Source organism: Aphis gossypii, chromosome 3, assembly GCF_020184175.1.
Source record: "Aphis gossypii isolate Hap1 chromosome 3, ASM2018417v2, whole genome shotgun sequence".
Classification (NCBI taxonomy): domain Eukaryota; kingdom Metazoa; phylum Arthropoda; class Insecta; order Hemiptera; family Aphididae; genus Aphis; species Aphis gossypii.
Window position 1 is genome coordinate 26,648,067 of NC_065532.1, and position 22,730 is coordinate 26,670,796.

Sequence of the window (22,730 nt, forward strand, 5' to 3'; positions counted from 1 at the left end):
TATAATGAACAACAATTTATTATAATATATGACAATATAAGATAATAATCTGAGAGCATCGATATTAATTTCGAACATATCAAATTTAGTGTTAATTAAATTCAACGGGATCATCTCATCAGTATAATAATCGGTATTCTAACTTATATAAGGAATTAAAGTCACGCCACTGAACTGTAGGTATTATCTATTTTTAAAGATATAATAGAATGATATTTTTCTCTCTTTTATGACAATAAATATAATTATTTTTTTTTTTTATAAATATAAGTACTGATGGATTCGAAATTTAAAATTATATCACATATTTAATTAATATTATTTTATCGTTAATTCGTTTTGTACGCCTATTATTTTTATAATTACGTATAACATATTACGTATAGCTTATAGGTAATATAATTTTATTATAGTTTTTTTTTTACTATTAAAACATTTTAAACCAGAAGATGTGTGATACATTACTTAACATTAAATATATTTAATAAATTAAAATATAATATAATACATTATGTACATTATATTATTACACATTACACATACTGCATGTAATATAATCCGTTTCTAAATGGAAAACCCGTTAGATATAACATGCTGTGGATCATGGTACTAATAAAAAAATGTACTATATAATACTCTTGTTTTCTCATTTTTATAACTTGTTACGGCTTTTTTAATGGTACATACTATTATTAGACTACGATACTGTATATACATAAAATAATGCGTGGCCTTTATTATAAAACGCTATAAAAATATGACGACACTTAAATAAGAAGTACCTATAGGGCTATAGGGTTGTTACTATATTTGAATTTATAGTATTTTAAAATACCGTAATGAAAATCTGATTAACCTAAAATAACCTATTACCTAATTATTAGACACAAATAATGATTATAATTGCTACGCATATTTTATAGTTTTCATAGCGGGTGTTCGTAGTCACACACATAATTATTAATATCAGAAATGTATATATTAAAATATTATTTACTTATTTAATACATAATAATATACTTGCTGGTAAATGATGATAGTCGTGGTATGGTCTCGTGTGGAGTAATAAGTTCTAATGCACGTAAAATATGTTCTATGTTTTGAAATTCATGATTGATCGTCTGAACTCAAATCGCATGTAAAACAGTCAAAATAAAAGGATTAATTGTTCATTTTGTATTATTATTTTTCTTAGACGTGACTTGAAAACTTGTGCAAAATGTACAGTGTGTGAGGTCTTTTAGATCATTCCTAATTTTTATTATATTTCTAATTCCGTTACTCAGGTAGTCGCTTCGTTTATACGTAAAACGACTTATGCATTCAGGTTGATAATTTAATCGCTACTTGTTAGATAATTTTTTCTCAAACAATATTTGTAAGAAAAGATAAGATAGGTAAATGAAAAAATTCTGAAGTGAGAGAATAAAATTAAAATTTATGGTTTTCGCTCAAAATAAAATTATAACTACAGTAGTACAGTACTTACAATAATAATTAAAAAATGCATACATACCTATAATACCTATATAATAAAGTGTTAAGTTCATAAGTAATTCGATATTTAAATGAATATGGACTTAAAAAAATAATGTTATTATTATTGAGAAATAACTTATTATTATTATATTAATATATTATATATAAACACTAATATACGAATACATACTTAACTAACAGCCAACATTGCATTATTTTTTCTATAGTCTCCACATAACCACCTTGTTTAATACATTTTGAAAAAGCAATTTTGTAGGCATTGTATCTTTCACATAATTCAGCATGGCGTCACCAAACAATTGAATATATATTTAAAAAAAAAAAAAAACAAAAACAATAATAATAAAAAAATATACATTATATAAACCTGGTCAGAAATATCAAATATATACATAATTGTCATCGGCGAATCATGCAGATCAGACGAATTGTGTGACTATAATACAATACATACCATATTATACTATGATGAATACCGTGGTAAAACATACTCGTACAATATTATTAATATTATATTGGCGAGTCGCTACCGTCGTGACTTGTGAATAACCAATTAGTCGAAAGCCGCGTGTACAACAGGTGTGCCGTAAAACTGCAGGAGTCGAAAATATTAGCTGTCGGCTAGTACAACAGTATATATTATACGTATAAATAATGTATATATAATAAATTGTGTGTATGTTTAAAGGTAGCGGTGACACACGTACGGTTGTAAACAAGGGTAGATACACAATAATAATATAAGCATCCATCATTATTACAATATATCATGTAAATTATAAAACATAATAATATTATATAATATGATCCCAGACGGCTTTTGACTTCCAACAACAGAATTGTAGTTTTATCACCTATACATTATTGTATACTATAAAATGTAAAACATCAAAATACGACTATACATTTTACATTCGAAATGGTCGTCTTATTTAAATATAGTATTACGATTTTGTTTTGATTTATAAGCACTAAGCACATATTTAAATTAAATAAAAATATCCATGAACATTTTTTAAATCGTATAATTATATAAGTGGCATAATATTTATTATAATAATAATATATTTAATATATTATATTAAAGATACAATATTATTAAGTATAGTATTATAAATGAATTTAAATAATTTACACGTATTATTATATTACATGGTTATTATTAAGGATAAACGTTATGAACATTGAACAAAAATATCGATTATCAAAATTAAAAACTGTTTATATACATATAGTGTATATATAGCGAAATTTCTATTCAAATGGAGAATAAATTAGTTAAATAGAAGAAGTACTTACATTAAATTGGTTTTAATTTGTAATGATTCTCAAAAATATTTCATTAAACGGACAATTTCGTTAAATAGAAGTTTTGCTATGCCTTTACTATAAAAATAAAGAACATTATAATTATCTATGAAACTTTAAGAGAAGCCAACATGGTTAGGATTTATATGCTGCATTGGTATGTTTTTTTTTTACAATTTCTAATTACTATTTTTGCTTATAATGTCCACAAATCATGTTATGTTGAAACAAACGGTGGTTATTTTCTTTTGCATATTTCTATATGCTTGTAATAAAATACACATTAATACTGCATACTTAAACTATATAAACACGTAAAATGTATGATGTATAAAAAATGTGGTAGGTATATATTTTAGCAGTTGTGATTGAAAATTTAACAGAAGTATATAAATTAAATATTATCTATCCAAAAAAAACCCCTAATATTTAATTTACTGAATATATAATATTATTATACTTATATATCTGAAACATATTAAATTTTATATTCAAGATTATTCTATAACTTAATTACATATCTACAATAAAATTAATAGGTATTTTTACATAGTCCTAGCGTATCATTGTGAATAGCGTATTGAGTATTGTTGTGATTATTCATTTTGACTTTTGTTATTTAAAATTCCAAAAATACGAAGTATCAGCAAAAACTTCTCTAATTTTCTAATACAGTTATACAGTTTTTAAAACTTTTTGCTAATTTTTATTTACATATTTTTGCATATTTTTAATAAACCAAAAGCATATATTTTTACCAATTTTTATTTTTTATTGCATATAAATTCTAAAGCTATTTACAAGTCGTTCAACAATTAAACAACTCTGCTTAAGCTACCTATAAAACGTGTTGCGAGTTGGGATATTGTCACTTAGCTCTGTTTCGTGTGATATATTGTAGTATAATATTACCATTATGCCTTGAAATTAATTATTGATCACAAAATCCGAAAAATGATTCTAAAAGTATTTTGGTTAATACATACTTGAAATTTTTAAATCTGATTAATGCTTCATTATTATATAATGAAAACTAATAATAATATTTTAATATTATTAATATATTTTTTTGTATTATTAAATATTCACTCAGGATCACTATTATAGAAAGTAAGTATTATCCTAACAACCATAAATTAAAATTTTGATTGAGGACAACTTCTTTTCTAATTTTTTGCTGATATTAGGAGGTCGTCGTTACAACATTTGCATTTAAAATTTGAATTCTAGGGGATAAATTAATATTAGGTTAAAAATGCTGAAGTTGTTTTAAATCAGTAAAAAAAAAATAAAATTGGTCCACAGTAAAAATTTTGATTTGATGCGAGTGCTGGAATGACTCATCAGATTTGACAATATGTTATGTTTAATATTTATTTACCTATGTTTCATTGTAATATAATTACAAATTGGTGCATAATTAATGTACAAATATAATAATTTTTAATTGGTATATTAATTAATGAGTTATAATTATTATATTTTAATAGAAATGTTATCTTATTTGAAAATGTATTATACGATAATTCACTACCTAGTTAATTAAATATGAATGCTTAACGAGATAACCTATAATGCATTTAAATGTTTATACATCAATAATATATAAAATTATAATATAATATTGTAATTAACTAATAATGTTATCAATTTAAAATAAAAAAAAAAAATAGTTAATAATGGTTTACTTATATATTATAATAATATATAATAACATATTATACTAATATATAAAAATATACATTTGTATCTTACATAATTTTACTGTAGGTAGTACCTACTCATAGTAGAAATACCTGTAATAAATAATAAACATTTATTATTAACATTTAATTATTTCAGACAAAACAAATGTTAAAATGATGATATTATTATCAAGTTAAATATAGTGACACAGTAAAAAAATACTAGTGTCTTAGTCCCCTGCACATTATTTAAATTAAGAAAATTAAAACAAAAACAAAAGTAGATGCATATTTTAAAGTTTTAAAATGAAATTGTAATTTATTTAAAAATTTTGTTTTTTGCCTTTTATATTTATATAGTTCTTTTAATTAATGTTTATTTTTTTTAAGCGACAGTGAATTGAATAATGAAAAACACAAATTTAGAAAAAAAGTCCAATCTGTTTAAAGAGTAATTAGTTGTATTATTTATTGACTATTTTAATTATAGTTATTTATTATTGTAGTATTTTTCTATCTAAATGTAATTATTAAAAACGTATGGTTTAAACTGTTAAAAATACCGTCATTTGGTGATCAGGAATTCTGTTTTCTTTGTATGTACCTGCTTGTATTAATTATTTTCAGATGTAAATACATTCATTTGTAATACCTAAAAATATTGCAAGGTCTACAGCTATATGACACAGTTAGGTTACCAATAAATCATTGTATTTTATAAACATAATATACATCATATAGTTTTTCTCTCACTATGATAAGTCACGACATCAAGATCTCTGTTGTAACGTGTTCAAAATATTATATATAGGTATAGCCGGTATAGGCCACAAAAATGGAATATTATTGTTAAGATCGTTATTAGTTTTATACTTTATATTCAGGTTATGAAATCTATAAACATTTAAAAGTATTCGTATAGCAATAATGATTAATATATTTTTTTCTATAAGTAAGTATTAAAATTAAAATATATTTTCCCGCTTCCGTCATATCGTGGTTATTGCAAGCGGTAATATCGTGGGCAACGATTTAAATATCTATTAAATCATCACTTGTCGTGGTGGCTAAACTGATCGTAGGACTCGTAGGAAATATTATAAAATTATATATATATATATATATATATATATATAGATAATATAATATAATATATGTATATTAGGTGATATATATAATATTATAATAATATGATAATATTTGTCCCAAAAAATGGGCAACGCGTCAATGCTTAAGCTAAACCTAACATAATGTTATATTATATTATTTTTAATAACGTAAATGCACCTAATTCAGTATGCGCATGTGAATGCGTATATGTGTGTAGTGTACGCGTGTCTACGAAAAATAAAAATAAATAAATAAATCGGCGAGGAAATTACAATGCGGCGCGTTGACGACGAAGATAAGCGTGCACGTTCACACGGCGAAGAGACGTAGGCGCCACAATAGGCCCATTGTATATATTAGCTCACGGATTCTCGTGTGGACGACGCACCGCGGGCGTGGGTTATTATGCATTTGTGCACACACAAATACACGTGAGTGTGTATTTTTACACAACAGACGTTCGTCCTAAATTCATCTGCCGAGGAAAACACCGAATTACACATACGCACTCTCACTCATATTCACGAGCGTATGTACAGTAATATTATTATAATTATCGGTCAGATGTGCATTGTGCATATGTTATTGTTTATTATACGTATAGTTCGTGCGAAGCGAATGAAGTACCTGATGACTGATGATGCTGCTGCACTTGGGCACACTAAATCATATTATCGCGCATTATTTGTTACATCCGCGATCCGCACGTATATGAAACACCTATTTCCGTCAGTATAGGTACGAGTTTTTTGAAGAAAAAAAATAGTGTTTAATTTTCACGTAATAACTCGTTAGGTATATATTATTAAAATACGTCTGGTTTTTAATAAATAAACGACTTTGCAACATAAATGATAGGTTGATCATGACCGTGGTCGTGACTTAATAGCCATTAGCTATTACCAACGGTAACCGCGAGAAAATTCTAAGTAATAATTCGAGGCCAAAACACATTTTTGATTTAAATCTGGTCACACGTGTTGATTACATGAACATTTAACGATTAATCTGATGAATGCATATCTCGATCTAGTCAAAAATTATCCATGGAAACAACGATATTATAAGCTAGTAAATGGAATTTTCCTCCAAGACTATCTTGCGAAACAATTATGTTTTGCGATCTAGGCTCATAGGTACGATGTGCACTGTCTTCAAAACTGTGCGTGAAGCCGTGAAATAATAATGTGGGAGACGACGTCCGGTCGAATCGCGTTAATATTATAATACAATATAATGTGTTTTAATGCTTAAATAAGTGCTTACATAATATTATATTTTAATTATTGGTTTGGATAAAAAAAAAAAACAGCAACAGATGTCGACGTCTCCATTGATGTCTTCAGTGGAGTATAAGTTAAAAGTTAATTAACGTTAAAAATATGTATATACGATGCGCAAAACACAAGAATACGTATGATAAAATAATGCATCTAATTATAAAGTAACACGTATTATTATTTCATAATTGCTTATTATTAAAATTGAACTCAAATTTTTATTTTGAAAAAATATCAATGTATTATTTGAAATTGAATATTATATAATATAATTACGTGTTAATCTTGATTTATAATAAATATAACACATAACACTATTTGAAAATTAGGATGGTTTAATATTATTATAGGCTTCAATATTTTCATGTACCTACCTATTGGCTATTTCATAAAGATATAAAAATGACAATGATTTGTTTTTAACAATATTTGATTAAATTTTGTGTATAGCCGTTATTTCATATTTGAATATAAAGAATGTTGTTTTCGAATAAAAAATAATAATGTAACAGTTATAGACATAATATAGTGCACCATTATCTTGTATTTTTGTGGCTGATGTTTTTAAACTATTATATCAGTACTACACTACTACTGTTTTACTATTTTGTATTTTTAATAATTCAATTATTCCATTGTTGAAAAGAATCTCAGTGAATGTCAATTGTAATATTTTCATTATACATGCATATATATATACATATAAATGTATATAGCTGAGAGTTTTTAGTTAATATACACTTAATTAGTTATATTATATTAAATATAATGCAGAGTATAGTAGGTATAATTATTATTAAAAATAGTCGTATGCTTTTAATCATTTTTTGTAATTTATTTTACAATAGGTATACGTATACCTCACCCTCCCTGCATTCACCAAATATGCAATACATACATCATATACATCATTGTTTAGTATTAATTTAACTGCAGCGACCTGTATTAAATTTTTATAAAATTAAAAATTACTTATTAATTTAAGAAACATCAAATTCAAGTTTAATAAATAATTGATTTTTGAAATTATTATACATATTACTATTATTTAATAATATTAATTAATAATTACCAAACACTTTTCAGGACATCCAGAAACACGAACCAGCGAGAACCATGTCACCAGTGTCAGAAAATAAATGGAAATTTCTCGGTTCTAGGAAGACTGTAGAAGAAACTTTCCGTAGTTCACAGAGGATCAACTTGTTTCAAGGGCAAGGTATTACACATATTTTTATTATATTATTATAATAGTGTAGTATGTTGTCGGCTGCATAAATAATTCTCGTTTGATAAGAGCCATTCCCGTTAAATCAAATGTAGATAGAAATCCAACATTCACATGACGCATTTATTTACATTACATTAGCATTATTATTCTCAAAACGTGAATACGTGATAATCACCTTTAAGTATGCATGTACCTATTATACTTGCACAGTGCAGTGTGCAGTGTTAAACCAATAATTGTTTATCGTGTATATATATATACATATTATATATATTCGACAGTGAATTATATTCCCCTACTGGCTATCACTGCAGTTTTACAGACACTTTCGCATTTCTGTTCTTATATCTTGGATTATAATTTAGTTCCTATAACTAGTATGAATATTATAAATGGTCAGCAGATTTATAAGAATTTTTGCGTTTTCAAACTTTTTAAATTTATTTACTTATACATTTTTCCTATCACGCATTCACACATATGACAGTAAAAGTGATTTTTACACTTTAAAAAATATTTTTCAATAAAAAATTAAAAACACATAGAACCTAACTAATATAATACTAAAATATAAAAAGAATAATCACCGCATTGCTAGTGATTTACACTAATAATAATAATAATAGGTAACTATTCGATTCATTTTCGAAGAAAAATTAAAATTTCTTAAATATTTTACCATGCTAATTGATAAACCGTCTTTAGAATAACATGTTTATAAGTTAAAACTAAATAAAATCAATCATTAAATTATTATACTCTAAATTGTAATAATTTTATGGCCATGCCTAAATTAAATGTTATAAATTAAACAATTTTCAGGTGATAACGAAGGGAGTGAAGCTTACAAGCATCAAATCAGAATTTCAAAAGAAGCGTCTTGCAAAGTACCTAGATCTCGAGTGATCAAGGTAACTGACGTATACCCCAGCTCTAATAAGAAATATTTACCTGCGTGTACCGTACTTCACGTTTGCGCTGATGATACAGGTTGTTGTAATAGTCCTACTTTGAAGTGCGGGCCGAAGATTTCACAACCAATTTATTTGCCCTTCTTAGTTTACGTAAGTAAAAATAACAATATTATAGATAAATGAAAAAACTATTTTCAAATATATTTTTTGATTATTTATAATATTGTTAGTTATTAAATCAAAGACAAAATTATGATAGTCAATTTATATTTTGCAGCTAGTTTATTTAATTGAAATTAGTTAAATCTACTATTTATAAGTTACCTATCCTATTATTTTATAGTTTTTATTTTTTCGTTTAAAATTTTTCTAAAAATATGTTAAATTGTTATAATTATTCGAGTTACGAGTACAGTAATAAATAATTACTGATACTAATAAGTCTATTGTATTACAAAAATTAAAATATCAGATAGATTTGCACAGCTGTGTTTGTAATAGAAGCGTCTTAAGTATTTAACCTGTATTTTATAGGTTATCTACGTAGTATAATACAAATTTTGGAGCTTTATTGTCTCAATTATAAAATTAAATTTAAAAAATAGATTATTATTCTACCTATCAAGACATTCTTAAGATGATTTTTTGGAACAATAGGCCTGTCGCAATTCATGCTTTTCTTTGATTACTATATTATATTTAATGTGCCATACTGATGAAATTCGATTTCCGTTAGATGTTAAACAAAATGACTGTTTTTCCTTCTTATTTTGATAAATATATATATTAAATCGTCCTTGAATTTAATTTTGAGTTTGAAAGTCACGTACGAAATACCAATATGTATCGGTATAGTTATTATTTTAATATCATCCTCACACCACCAAACAGGTTCATAAATGTATCTTATAATACGTGTACAACTCGATGTATGAACCATGCGAAGAAAATATAGTTTCGACGTTGCGTGTCTGTGATTAATAACTTTGGCCTATGACACTTGAGTCCAATTTACTACGACACCTTACGGACATTTAATAATTAATTTATTGACAGTTATATATTATTGACATCTAAAGATGACAATATTAATGGAGCACCATGATTTCATACCGCCTTCGCACAGCAAATCAATACAAATCGTTGACACGTGTTATACAAAATAATTAAAGTATCATTAAAATAATATCATCACATACTAAAATACTTTGCACATTCAAGTGTCATAAAATATATGCTATAATTATTGAAGTTATACGCTAATATTATTCAATTCAATGAACTTGAATTAATATTGTTTTATTACTTAGATATATTTAATCTTACGTATTATGATAATTGATAACATAATATTATTAATTTATACAATTGATCTGATAATAATAAAGTAACTATAATGATACATTTTTCTTCAGACAATTATATTATTTAAAGGTTTATATAATATATTTTACCTAAACAAAAATATTATTAGTACATTATATTATAATTATTCAATTTTAAAATAATAAAAATAATAATGAACTGTAACTTGAACTATAAATACAAATGCATGTATAAGTTAGCATAATAAATAATAATTACAGTATAACATTATATATAATACGTATATTATTCAATAATTATAAAACTTTAATAAACATAGAGATAAGTTGTGCGGTATACCTGAGTTCTATTACTAGCATACCTCTTTTAAAGTAATTAATTTTTAATACATTATTGTTGTTATTAAAAAAAAAACTATTAGGACTAGTTTCTAGCTAGTATTACTTGATTTTTAAATATGCATTCTTGAGATCTATTATTATAATGTACCTATTGTAATATTCAGTAAGTCTGACACATTCAATTGCGAAGGTCGTACAACCTTTAAACTTAAAGTAATATTTTTATTCGCCCAAATGTATCATCATTCATTTTTTTATAATTTAATACGATGGACTTACTTTTTAGACTTACTTTATGACATTTTAAATTTACATCTTAGATTCTGAATGAAGCGATGAATAGATGAATGAATTGCTATTACAATAATACGTGTTTTTATGTTTGTCATAAAAAAAGTCACAAAAAAGTTGAAAGGAAGACGTTTAAATGTAAAAGCATTTGAAAGTTAGAATTTTAACGAAATTCGTCAAAATCGCGAACATTATCAAATTATTTTGTACTTAATTAAAATTGTTTAATATTTATATCTAAAATTTAAAACAAAGTTATTAATTATAAGTTGTTTCAACCTATATTAAAAATAAATTTCTACCAGGAAGTGAAGTTTTTTATATGAGTGTTTAAAGTTAAAATTTTAACGACATTGCCTATAAAAGTATTTATTTTATCCTCAAACGATTTTTATTATTTTCTATGAATAACCGTATTTGTTTGAAATTTTCACTAAATGTTTATGTAAGCATTTTCTACAAACATAAAGTATAATTTTTTAATTATTTCGATACTTTTTGATGTATAGACATTTTAAATTAACTTTTTTTTCTAAAATTCAATAAAAAAAACTATTGGGACAATATTCACGAAAGTTAATAATAATTACAAGATTCAACTTAATTTTTTTATTTATTATAATAAATTTCTTAAATAAAAATTATATATATATATATATAAAACATATGAAATGTAATTATAGTGATATAGGTTAACATATCATCTCCGTTCAAAATAATTTTTCGTATACAACAATAAAGCATTGATTTCAAATTTAATACATCAATAGCAGTGACCCACCGACATCTACTGTTAACTGAGCGGTACCCTCTTGCTAATCTTTTTAATAATTCATTTCTTTATACATTTTACTTAAACATTTAAGTTGAAGTTATATTCATAAATCAGTTTGTTAATTATAAGCCACCATATTTATGATGATTAGGTTGTTAAGTTACTTGCTGCTAAAATATGTTGATAGTGCAGTAAGTATACAGATACATCAATATTATTTGGAAGTTCTATTTATACAATACGAGTTTACTTGAATTAACATAATTTACATACTATAATTGCTAATTTTTACAGATTTCGCATGCTTTAATATTCAATAGAATAATTTTGAATAAAAAATAGAAATTATATATTGAGACTTTTTTACTTGGAAAAACATTGTTTATGGTTTTTTTTAATCACTCAAAAATATACAAAAAAATACTTAAAACGCCAATACCGCTATATTTATTTAATTTTATTTTATCTTTACGTTATAGAGAATAGGTAACCATTAAAATAATAAGAATAACTAATAACTAATAAGCAACAGATATGAACTTTGATAATTTTTAAAAATTTCGTAGGATTTACATTTCTTGTGCCTTTATATAATATTTTGAAATATCGCAAGAAAGCAATCTGCTAAAATGTATATGAACAATTAACGTAGGTAACTATCTATGATTATTTTGTATAAATATAAAGGTAGGCCTATTGTCGACATAAATTCGTGTGAAGCAATTAGCCGTAGGTAATAAACCATTTAACCACGTGCTCGCCTACAACTCAAGTCCAAAATTAGGCACAACTTTCTATATTTACTTCTTGCGATTTCTTTAGATTGATGTGTATAATCCCTATCTATTATCCGTTTGGATACATACTATAGGTACAGGCATATAATAATACACCTATATTATATATACAAAAATGGGCTGGATCGTCACGAATAGAACGACATAGGCCTACCACGCTGCCATTTAACTATTACCACCTAAATTATGCAAAGTCGATTTATTCTTGACGTGATGAAATATTGCATGCCCGTTTACAAAATGAGTCATTATAGATCTTGTTACCATCAAGTAGTGAAATAAAACAACATATATGCCTATTGTCTTTTGGCTATCCGATCCGGGTTTTGTTGGTTTTTTTTTTAAATACAACATTTATTTTATATAATACGTTTTATTATTATTATTATTATTATAGGCGCATACAGGATATTATAATTTCCCATTAATAATAACGGTCCTCAGGACATTATATTGTTTTATAAACAAACAGTTGTTGAGAGGAAGGGAAAAAGGACTAACACGCCTACTGTGTGGCGGGACCCGGGGCTACAAACGAGATGATTAAGTTATATCTTAATTTGTCAGAACCAAACGGGATAAATAAAATTACCATTTTTTTTTTTGCATTAACTTATGTTACATATACTCGGGAACAATACGGTGTAATAAATTACTTCGAGTTACTGCACTTACCATGTGTCTTCAATCGGATTTTTGGTCATTCTCATAATATTTATGGTCGTTCCATTCCATTACATAATTGTTTATACCTACACTGTCATAAAATGCACAAGGATTAAACTATCCAACAAAAAAATAAATAAAATCAATTTTATTTTTAAAATTCCATTTTTTAAAAAACAATAATTATAGTAATTTCAAAAATTAAATTAATTTTTCTAATTGGATTATTTATTTCAATATCATAAATTTTTATCAGCAAAATATACATGTAAAATATATTAGCAGTTTTTGTATACCTACTCGTCAATTTTACTGACTCAACATAAAATTGAGTTTTAAAAGCAGGGAAAAAAATATTTTATTAATATGACTTTTAATACATTTCGAAATTGTTTGAATTTTAAAATATTAATTAATAAATTTGGATTCAATGTTATTTTGTTACTAGTTCAATAATAAATATACATAAATTCCAAGAACTGTAATACAATTCAGAACAAATCAACAAAATACAACTTATAATTCTAAATACTTTAAAGACAAATAGCCAATAACATACTTCTTAAAAACATTTGTTTTTTCATTTATTTTTTATTCACCTTTTGAAGTTGCATCATGAACTCCGTGATTATAAGGTGTTAACACTATATATACATTAGGTGCTCATATCTGAATTAACAAAGACTGACAGTATTATTGGTACCCCAATGGAAACCTCGAGGCGATTTTAGCGGCATCCTATAATGATAATATAATTATAATGTAAACACAAAATGTACCAGGTAGTCTATAAAGATTTCAACATTAACAAGACAAAAACAAAATCCAATATTTACTAAATATCTTTTCTCAGCGTTTATATTCATACATATATAATATTATGTACACCCATGATACCTTCTATGTAATGGTACGATTAAACATTATATACGGTCATCGCACGAATACAGATTAATATTATAATGGAAGTAATAAATAAAAAAAATCTTAATAAATATATAGATACATAATATAGCGTCCATTGATATAGGTTTACTAATAACTTAATCTATAGCCCTCTAATAATATATAAACTCTAAAGACAAAAATAAGAAATATTTAATGAAAATCCGTTGATATATTTTTAAATATACTATGTAAATATTATAATGGTGTATAAGTATTTTATAATAGAAGAATTTAATGATTTAATTCTGCTTAAAACTTAAAACATATCTTAGTCTTTCAATGTCCGATTATACTTAATCAAATGCCTTTAAATTATCCAAATTCAAGTTATCAAGGTAATACTTAGGGCATAACAAAGAAAGCGAATAAAAATTAAATTCTCGAGAATTTCTTGCAATCAAAAAACTTATGTAATACCTACTTATAAGTTATAATCTTTAAGTATTACTTAGTAACTCCCATCCAATTGTATACTGTACATTAAATATAATAATATATTATAATATAATAAAATAAAATATCAATGACCCATGTTTGTATACAAATATATAGAATAGGTATAGATAGTTATTTAAGCAAAGAATAATTCAAGGTAATTAGGAAATATCGATTCATACAAATTAAATACATTTTAGTATTTTAAAAATCCTTTTTAATTAAAACCCGAAAATTAATTCTAATTATATCATATAATATAGCCATATAGGTAGGCGGTATTATAATGTTTTAATATGTTAATTATTATAAATTGACATGATATGTCGTGTTTAATGCATGTAAATATATGTTTTTTTTATTTTTGGGGAATAGTATGCATATCATACTTACCTAATAATAAGTAATAGGTAGATATACTTAATAATAATGAGTTAACTTGATGAAAACATATCGTGATTAGGTTTACTTATATAGTATATACATAATATATTATTATAGGTACATTTATATGCATATATGAAGAGTCAGGCATCATCATTCATACATAATATTTTGGAAACGTTAAGGTTTTATACCATGTAGTTCACATTATATATAATCCATAATATTTTAAATAATAATAATAATACAATACATCGAATGGGCGGTTTTTACTCATTTTAAAATGTTTACCCGCTGCAGTATTTACTCTTCGACCACGTTTCAAATTTCATTTACCTACATCCAGGGCATTATACATATTAGATCGCCCTCTCACGTTGTTTTGAACTGCAAATCTAACAAAAATCATTGAGGAGCCTAAAATCCCGAAGGTTACTGGGCGGGGATAATCAACAATAAAAATGAGACAGATGCATGCTTGCACGAAACGGCGTGTGTGTGTGTGTTAATATATATTTTATACATATTATAATATATATATATATATGTCAAGTATGTATTTAGGTACCTAGGACCATGCTGACGACGACGACAGAATTACGAATCCTGATAATCATAATAATATAAATGTATTTATCGGCCTATCGGAGTATTTATCGAACAAATCCTCTCAATTCTTATAAAATATAATGTATATTTTAATGGGTTAGAGGGTCCTTTTGTGAGTGTCGGTGACACTATAATACGATATTATATTACAACGTGTTCGTTCGATACTTTGATTGTTAATCGCACGCAGCGTAAATGTCTATTGTGGTGGGCTAGGGGTTACGAGTGTTACGACCCAGAAACGAGATGAAAATAGAAACGTCACTTGCGCATTGAGGTATTGTATTGGAAAAAAAATTTAAATCGGCACGTGATCGTTACAATCGTTGGACTTTCTCCGTTATGATGGAACCCCCTAAGTATAAGCACGATAACTCCATATGATAAGTCTAATAAATCCATCGTTGTGTCACTCGCGTCTCGCATAGTCACATAATATGTGTCTAGAAACTAGAATCTAGGCGATATTATTTATTATGTTACCTAGGTACTAATTGTGGCATTTCTCCCCAATGGCCAATTATACAAAATAAATTAATAAACATTTAAAAGCGAGTACAAGCAGGTTACACTGCATAACAATATGGGTGTGATAAAAACATAACCTACCTTGATTTTTTTATTTAAAAATTTAAATGAACAAATACTTTTAAAAATATTAGTTTCATTTAAAGTATTCACCACCCTATGTTATGAATTTATCACATTGCTCTTTTTTAAGCAATGTTGGAAGTTGGAAGTCTCCAACTTTAAGATCTTAGAGCTGATTTACAACATTTATTTTTACTATTTCAATATACCTACTTAGTCAAATGTTGAAAATTGTTGGTAAATTTTAATTTTTAGAAAAAAAAAATTAAAAGGGGTAATCGTGGTCGTGGCGCTGCAACCAAGATCGATTACGGTACTGTTCTGAGCGTTTCTTACGGACTCATTATCGTAATTTAATTAATTCCATTGAAATTCTTCAAAAAATTTCTAAATTTAGATACCTTTAAGGTTTAACTACTCTCTTCGGCAGATAAGATTTGATTTAAATTATGTTTTTCGGCTTGGGTGTTCGTGCGAATTTGGTACTAATAAAAAGTAACAGTTTTGTTACTGTTTACTCTGTTTGTGTTTTAATTTTATAATGTTAGATTACAATAAAAATATAAATATTATGTGTCTTCCTATTATATTTCATTACAAAAATGTATATACCTATAGAGCTATATGGTTGACGGTTGTGCAAATTTTTTTTAAATTTTTAAACGTATTCTTTATTTTAAAAAAATTTCCTAACCCATCCCATAATTTTACTAAGATACTAAACCTTCGTCTACGGCGTGTTCAAAGTTCGGTTCATTTAAACAACTGTATTATATTACTGTCTTTTATTTACTTTGTATACAGACTTTACCTGGACTGGGAGACCGGCAGTCACCCGAACAATCTTCGTACCAGAAATCGTTACTTTTTTACAACCATACTGAGTGCGAGTGCCAGTCAAGAACAGATGAATTGATGCCCAGAGACACGTTACCGACTGCGTCTGTGGAAACCCCCAATCCACAGCCGCTGTTCAAACATAGAACCGACAGAAATAATCAATACAGGTGAATTAAAAATGTTAATTTATTATTATCACAGATATGTCTGTGATTTATATATTGTGATCAAAATATGTAAACATTAGTTGTACACAATCTGTATTGTACAACTTAGCAGATTTTGGATTTCGATAAAAATACATGGAAGGATTCTATGTAACTACCTATACACACATTAGAATAGAATATACACTTATCTATGCTATAAATCTTAATTACAGAATCTTTTTAAAAGGACCCCACGCTCACATGTGTCTTCTCCGTCTTACAAGTGCGCAATATAGAAAATTTACGCTTTTCAGATCACGTTTAGCTAAATTAATAAAATTGATTGATAAACTAAAATGTTCTTGGGATAGGGAGGATTAAGATGCTTAATAGAATTAATAGAAATGTGTGTATGTGCTCGCCCTTAAGTTCACCTGTGTGTATGTTAATATTACCTACTTATTATAAATTGTCAATAACTTAATAACTTGTTTTGAAATGTAGTTGTAAGTGTCCGACGGAATACACTGTACGTTATTTGGCCAATGGTTCATGTTCGTGCGACTGTTTCGACAAACAACGAGAGTGCATCCGATACAAAAAAGGCAACGTTTATTTTAATCATCTTGACAGATAGTAAGTAACGTATACATATTTTACAAACTTTATTAACTATAGACATTATATAATTTACATTAGTATATTAGCTATTATAATGCTATGCAGAAAATGTTATTAAATTGCAGAAAATCATTTACCCAAAATCAATCATTATTGATATAATCATTATAATAAATTAAATCAAAAACAATAATCTAACCATTGAATACAATCAGTTTTAACAACTTTTAACATCGTTTTTATTTTTCAACAGCTGCATAACATCGGGTCAGTGTTTGTTGCCAATGTGTGAGTATGGTGTTTACTCTTCTCGGACTGGTCGTTGCCCAAAACAATTTGAGACTCTATATTCATTAAATAAGAAACATTACTTCTAAGTACTTCTAATCAGACTGGAGACTAGTAGTTTGTTTTATAGAAATATAATATATATATATTCCTTCACATACACAATATATTTATGATATAAAGGTATGTGTATTTGTATATAAATATATAATACAATATCTACCAAATAATGTGTTCAGTGATGTGTTCGCATTTTTGTTTTGAATGTAACTTATTAAATTTTTTTTTAAATGTATAATCAATAATTTAACATAATAAATGTTAGTCACTTTTAGTGATATGTATTTATATAATTTGTACATTTTTATTATTAAGTCATTAGATTTATATAATATTTTGTCATTTATTTATTACATTTTCAATTTTGTATTAATAAAGCTTTAAAAATATTGTAATTTCATAAGTAATATGATGTACAAGTTTACTAATTTAATGTATTATAGATTAAAATTAAAATGTTTATGTGTAGCGCTTTGATACATCCAAGTATATAAATAAATACATTATAGACTAGGTAAAAATTGAAATATTAACCTAATGCCTTCATCATTCATTGTATAACTTTAAAAGTTTTATTATTATTATATTTTTATATTTTAATGATAATATTTTTAATTGGTTAGACTTATAAGACATAAAACTAAAAATATGAATTAAGTAATAATCTCTAAAACATTTGTATACATAGTTAGTACATTTGAATGGTATTACAGCTGTTTATAATGGTAAATAGTTACACTTCAATATTAAATGTTTGTAAAAGATGAAAAAGCATTGTCTATTTGTCTTATAAAATAAGCTTATCTGTACATTTAGATCACACTGCATTTTTGTTATTAATTTATAAATAAAGATATTATAAACTTTCTTGTGTGAACATAAATTTTTATTATTTTTCAAGAAACTAAAAATTGTTGTTCATTATTTTAGTTATTTAAATCTGAATCCTTTTACTATGATTCAGTTGAATAGTTAGTTATCAATAACTATTGATTTATTGTCATAATTATCTTATTAAATTTAAATTAATATCATAATTTCCCAGCAACTGATCCTATATATTAAAGAAAATGGGCCAAAATTCTTAACACTAATGTAATTTTGGTCGTGAATCGTGATTCATGGTAAAATATCAAACTGTTTTTATAAGGTTATGAAATTTCTTTCTAGAATTTAAATACATTTATAAAACAAAACAAAATTTCTAATAAACTATAACCAACAATATAAAAACACACTTGATAATTTATTATAAAAAAAATGATATTGTGTATTACAAACTATTAGCAAAGTGTAATTTTCAAAGAAAATTTTACACCACGGATATTATAAAATATAATTTAACAAATTTAAAAATAAATTATTTAACAAAAAAATGAACAAATAATATAATAGATTAATTTAACATTAAATAATGTTTACTAAAATATGAATTCACTTAAAAACTATATGTTGTAGTAATATAAAAATTTTGTATAAATATAGTTACAGTTCAGTAAAAAAATCACACACTTGTAATTTAGATAACCTAAATTATTAAAAATATAATATTCATATAAAAACAAGGTTTTGTTAATTTTCAGGTTATAAAAATTATGATGTACAATTAAAAAAAATACTTTATCATAATACACATAAAAGTGAAAAATCGAAAGGAATGCTTAGTGATTCTAATGTTAAGGATACTCAAATATTTTAAATATAAAATATTTTTATGGGGTGTCAAATATTATAAAAAAAAAATATATATATATCAATTAACAGTTAAATTTCATTTTTAAAAATTTAGAATAATGGTTTGTACTTATTCTATTCACTGTAACATCTAAAAATGGATATTGATTATTTAAAATAAATATGGGTCAGTATAATGTGTTATTAAATTAATTAATGGTCTTTTTTTGAAAAACTATGAATTCATTATAAAACCTATTTTATGTCATTTATAATATATTGTTTTACATTTGTACAAAATATTACTTTCCCATAACACAGTCTTGTAACCACTCATCTGTCATTTCATCCAATTCTCTTACTTCATACACCCTAGTCAAGTTAGCTTCACGTTGTAAAGCCATTTTAGTACCTGCATACATTATTTGCAATTCCATATGACTATCTGAAAATAAATAATAATTAATACAAAATATTAAATTTCATTATAAGCTATAATAAAATACCTCTTGGAGTAAAATAAATGAAACACATTGGGAATGACACTCGGCCATCTCCATGTTCCATTTTACAGCAATAAATTATGTAACGTGGCTGATGACCCGGTAAAATTTCTCTTAGTTCTTCAAGAGTAACATCATCCAACATTTCGTCTACACATACTTGCTGTTTTTCTCTGTCTACTTTCACTATTTACATAATAGAAAACAAAATAAGATTGATCTTTTAAATTAAAGTTCATATTGATATTGAAAAAGCTAACTTATAAGAGCGGCATTTTTTGTTGTTTTACGGAACCGAAACTTTCTCAATGTTTCCTTAACATCATCTCCAATATCACATACTTTAGTACCCTGTAAACATAAAAAATAATGAAATAGCCAATTATAAATAAATATTAAATTAAGTAGGTACTTAAGTATACTTTAAAAAAAAAGAGTATTCTTGATCTGAAGGGACAATAATAGTATGTTAAAAATATAAATATACGATATCCTGAAACGATTCAAAGGACACTAAATCAATCACATTTCATCTAATTTTTATAGGTAATTAATAGTTTCAAGTTTAACTTAACATATGTCAAGTAGAAAATGTTCCATTATTATATTTACGATTTATAAAGTTAAATTTTTTTTTTTGGCCAACAATGTGTAGCTTATGGCAAAATGTCATAATTTCAAAAATGTTCTCACAATATGTTAAATGCCAAGATACTAATCGTTTATTTATTTGAATACCATTCCTACATAATTAAAATTTAAATACTGTGATTATAAATAATAAATACTTATTAACATATACCAGAAACCCTTAATCGTTTTTATAACATTTAAGAAAATACTAAAAAGTAAGAACAACATTTAAATTATAATAAATTTTGCTATAAAATAAATATAATGCTTACCATTTTACCACACAAATAGGTACCGTATCTAGTTATAGAAAGTCTTCGGGGTCTAAGTACACGTACACAATTCACAACTTGCAAAGTTGTTACTATGTAAGTGTAAAGTAGTAGAGAATAGACTAGTATAGACTATAGAGTATAAACAATATTTACCAATTACTATATTAATATTTTTAATATTATAAATTATAATCAGTAGGTATATTATAATATTTAACACAGTAATACAGCTGGTATTGAGGTATTTCAACAGTAAATAATAATTGATAACATAAGTCATAAACATAAAGACGACTGTGCAATATCAACTGAGTGCATTATTCTGATTGGTTCTAATTCTTTCTTATCATTTATCCAAATAATCAATTTATTCTTATCTCTTAAAAAGTTATTACCATGAAGACTAGAGCAGCAGCAGCTGCTGATCTCTAGTCTTCAATCTTCATGGTTATTACTACCTATAATTATTATAACGCCAAAATAATTTGTTGAAACCCTTGTAAGCTACACTGGCTTACACTTATTTCTAAATAACATATTTAAGTTATAAGTTTATAAATCTATCGTCAATGGTTTTTACTGTTTTTAGACACAGGGGGGTTAGGGGATTCAAACCCCTCCCATTCACATTGTTTATATTATATATTTTATGTTTTTTTTTTGTATTTTTGAAAATATAAGTACAAATGTCCGGCTACTTTATGTTTTAAATATTATTTCAATACAATTATGAACCCCCCTCCCATAAAAAATCCTGTCTACGGCTCTGCTATTGTATACTTATATCTCAAATAGTTTCAATAGTTGCATACTTTGTATTTTAACTTGTAAGTACTATTACTACTTAGTACACACACTATGTACTTCTATATTATAATATAGGTACAAAATATTAGGTAGTCACTAGTCGTATCGTTCAATAATAATTCGTATTTTTTTTATAATATTATATTGTTATTTATAATTCCTTATTTTGCAGTTGGCTAATTCATTACCTATCCATTATTTTTCTTTAGTAATTAAAATAACTTTTCATTATGAGTTATGACTAACAAGTCAGTAGACATAAGATGTGATTGTGATTAAACATTAGTCACGATTATAATATTAATTTTAAATTATTTTCTCATACCTATGTTATAATTAAAATAAATAAATTTTCTTATAAAATATAATCAAGTTCAGAGGTTCTCATTTTTTTTTGCGTACCACTTAGGTGTATTATTAATCAGTCGACAGTCAAGTACCACTAATGACTAAAAATATAACGATCCAAATTTATTGTACAATTAAATACTTTGCTTTTTAGTTAAATACATTTATTTTAAATAATAAGTTAGTAAAATACTATTATATTTTTTTTTTTTTTGTTAGTTTTTTAAAATAAGATATAAATTAAATAACAAATTTTCAATGAGATCAGAATTGAATATTTATTTTTAATTTTCCGCTCTACCACCATGCGGCCTTCCGTGTACCAACATGGTAGTCTTTCG

General features: G+C 25.4%; 2 protein-coding genes across 2 annotated transcripts in view; one reads left to right on the plus strand and one right to left on the minus strand.

Annotated features, from left to right (window-relative positions):
- The window catches only part of LOC114125160 (uncharacterized), a 40,086-nt gene extending 21,749 nt beyond the window's left edge, over positions 1-18,337 (plus strand). The window contains exons 2-6 of the mRNA XM_027988689.2: positions 7,970-8,102; positions 8,937-9,178; positions 16,996-17,198; positions 17,685-17,816; positions 18,055-18,337. Coding sequence (XP_027844490.2) covers positions 7,970-8,102; positions 8,937-9,178; positions 16,996-17,198; positions 17,685-17,816; positions 18,055-18,178 — 834 coding nt within the window. The 3' untranslated portion in view covers positions 18,179-18,337. The remainder of the gene's footprint in view (positions 1-7,969; positions 8,103-8,936; positions 9,179-16,995; positions 17,199-17,684; positions 17,817-18,054) is intronic.
- Positions 18,338-19,376: 1,039 nt separating this feature from the next.
- On the minus strand, positions 19,377-21,478 carry LOC114125185 (glia maturation factor beta). Its single transcript, XM_027988726.2, has 4 exons — positions 21,232-21,478; positions 20,587-20,677; positions 20,330-20,512; positions 19,377-20,268 (listed from the first exon to the last, which is right to left on the minus strand). The coding sequence occupies exons 1-4, from the start codon at positions 21,232-21,234 to the stop codon at positions 20,126-20,128; spliced, it is 420 nt and encodes a 139-aa protein (XP_027844527.1). The 5' UTR covers positions 21,235-21,478; the 3' UTR covers positions 19,377-20,125.
- Positions 21,479-22,730: the final 1,252 nt, after the last annotated feature.

What these genes read in the sequence shown, in the direction of transcription:
- LOC114125185 (XM_027988726.2), bottom strand. An exon ending in AAAAAATGCCGCTCTTATAA is followed by an intron (nt 20,513 to 20,586) that starts GTTAGCTTTTTC and finishes TTATGTAAATAG; the next exon opens with TGAAAGTAGACAGAGAAAAA. An exon ending in CATTTATTTTACTCCAAGAG is followed by an intron (nt 20,269 to 20,329) that starts GTATTTTATTAT and finishes ATTTATTTTCAG; the next exon opens with ATAGTCATATGGAATTGCAA.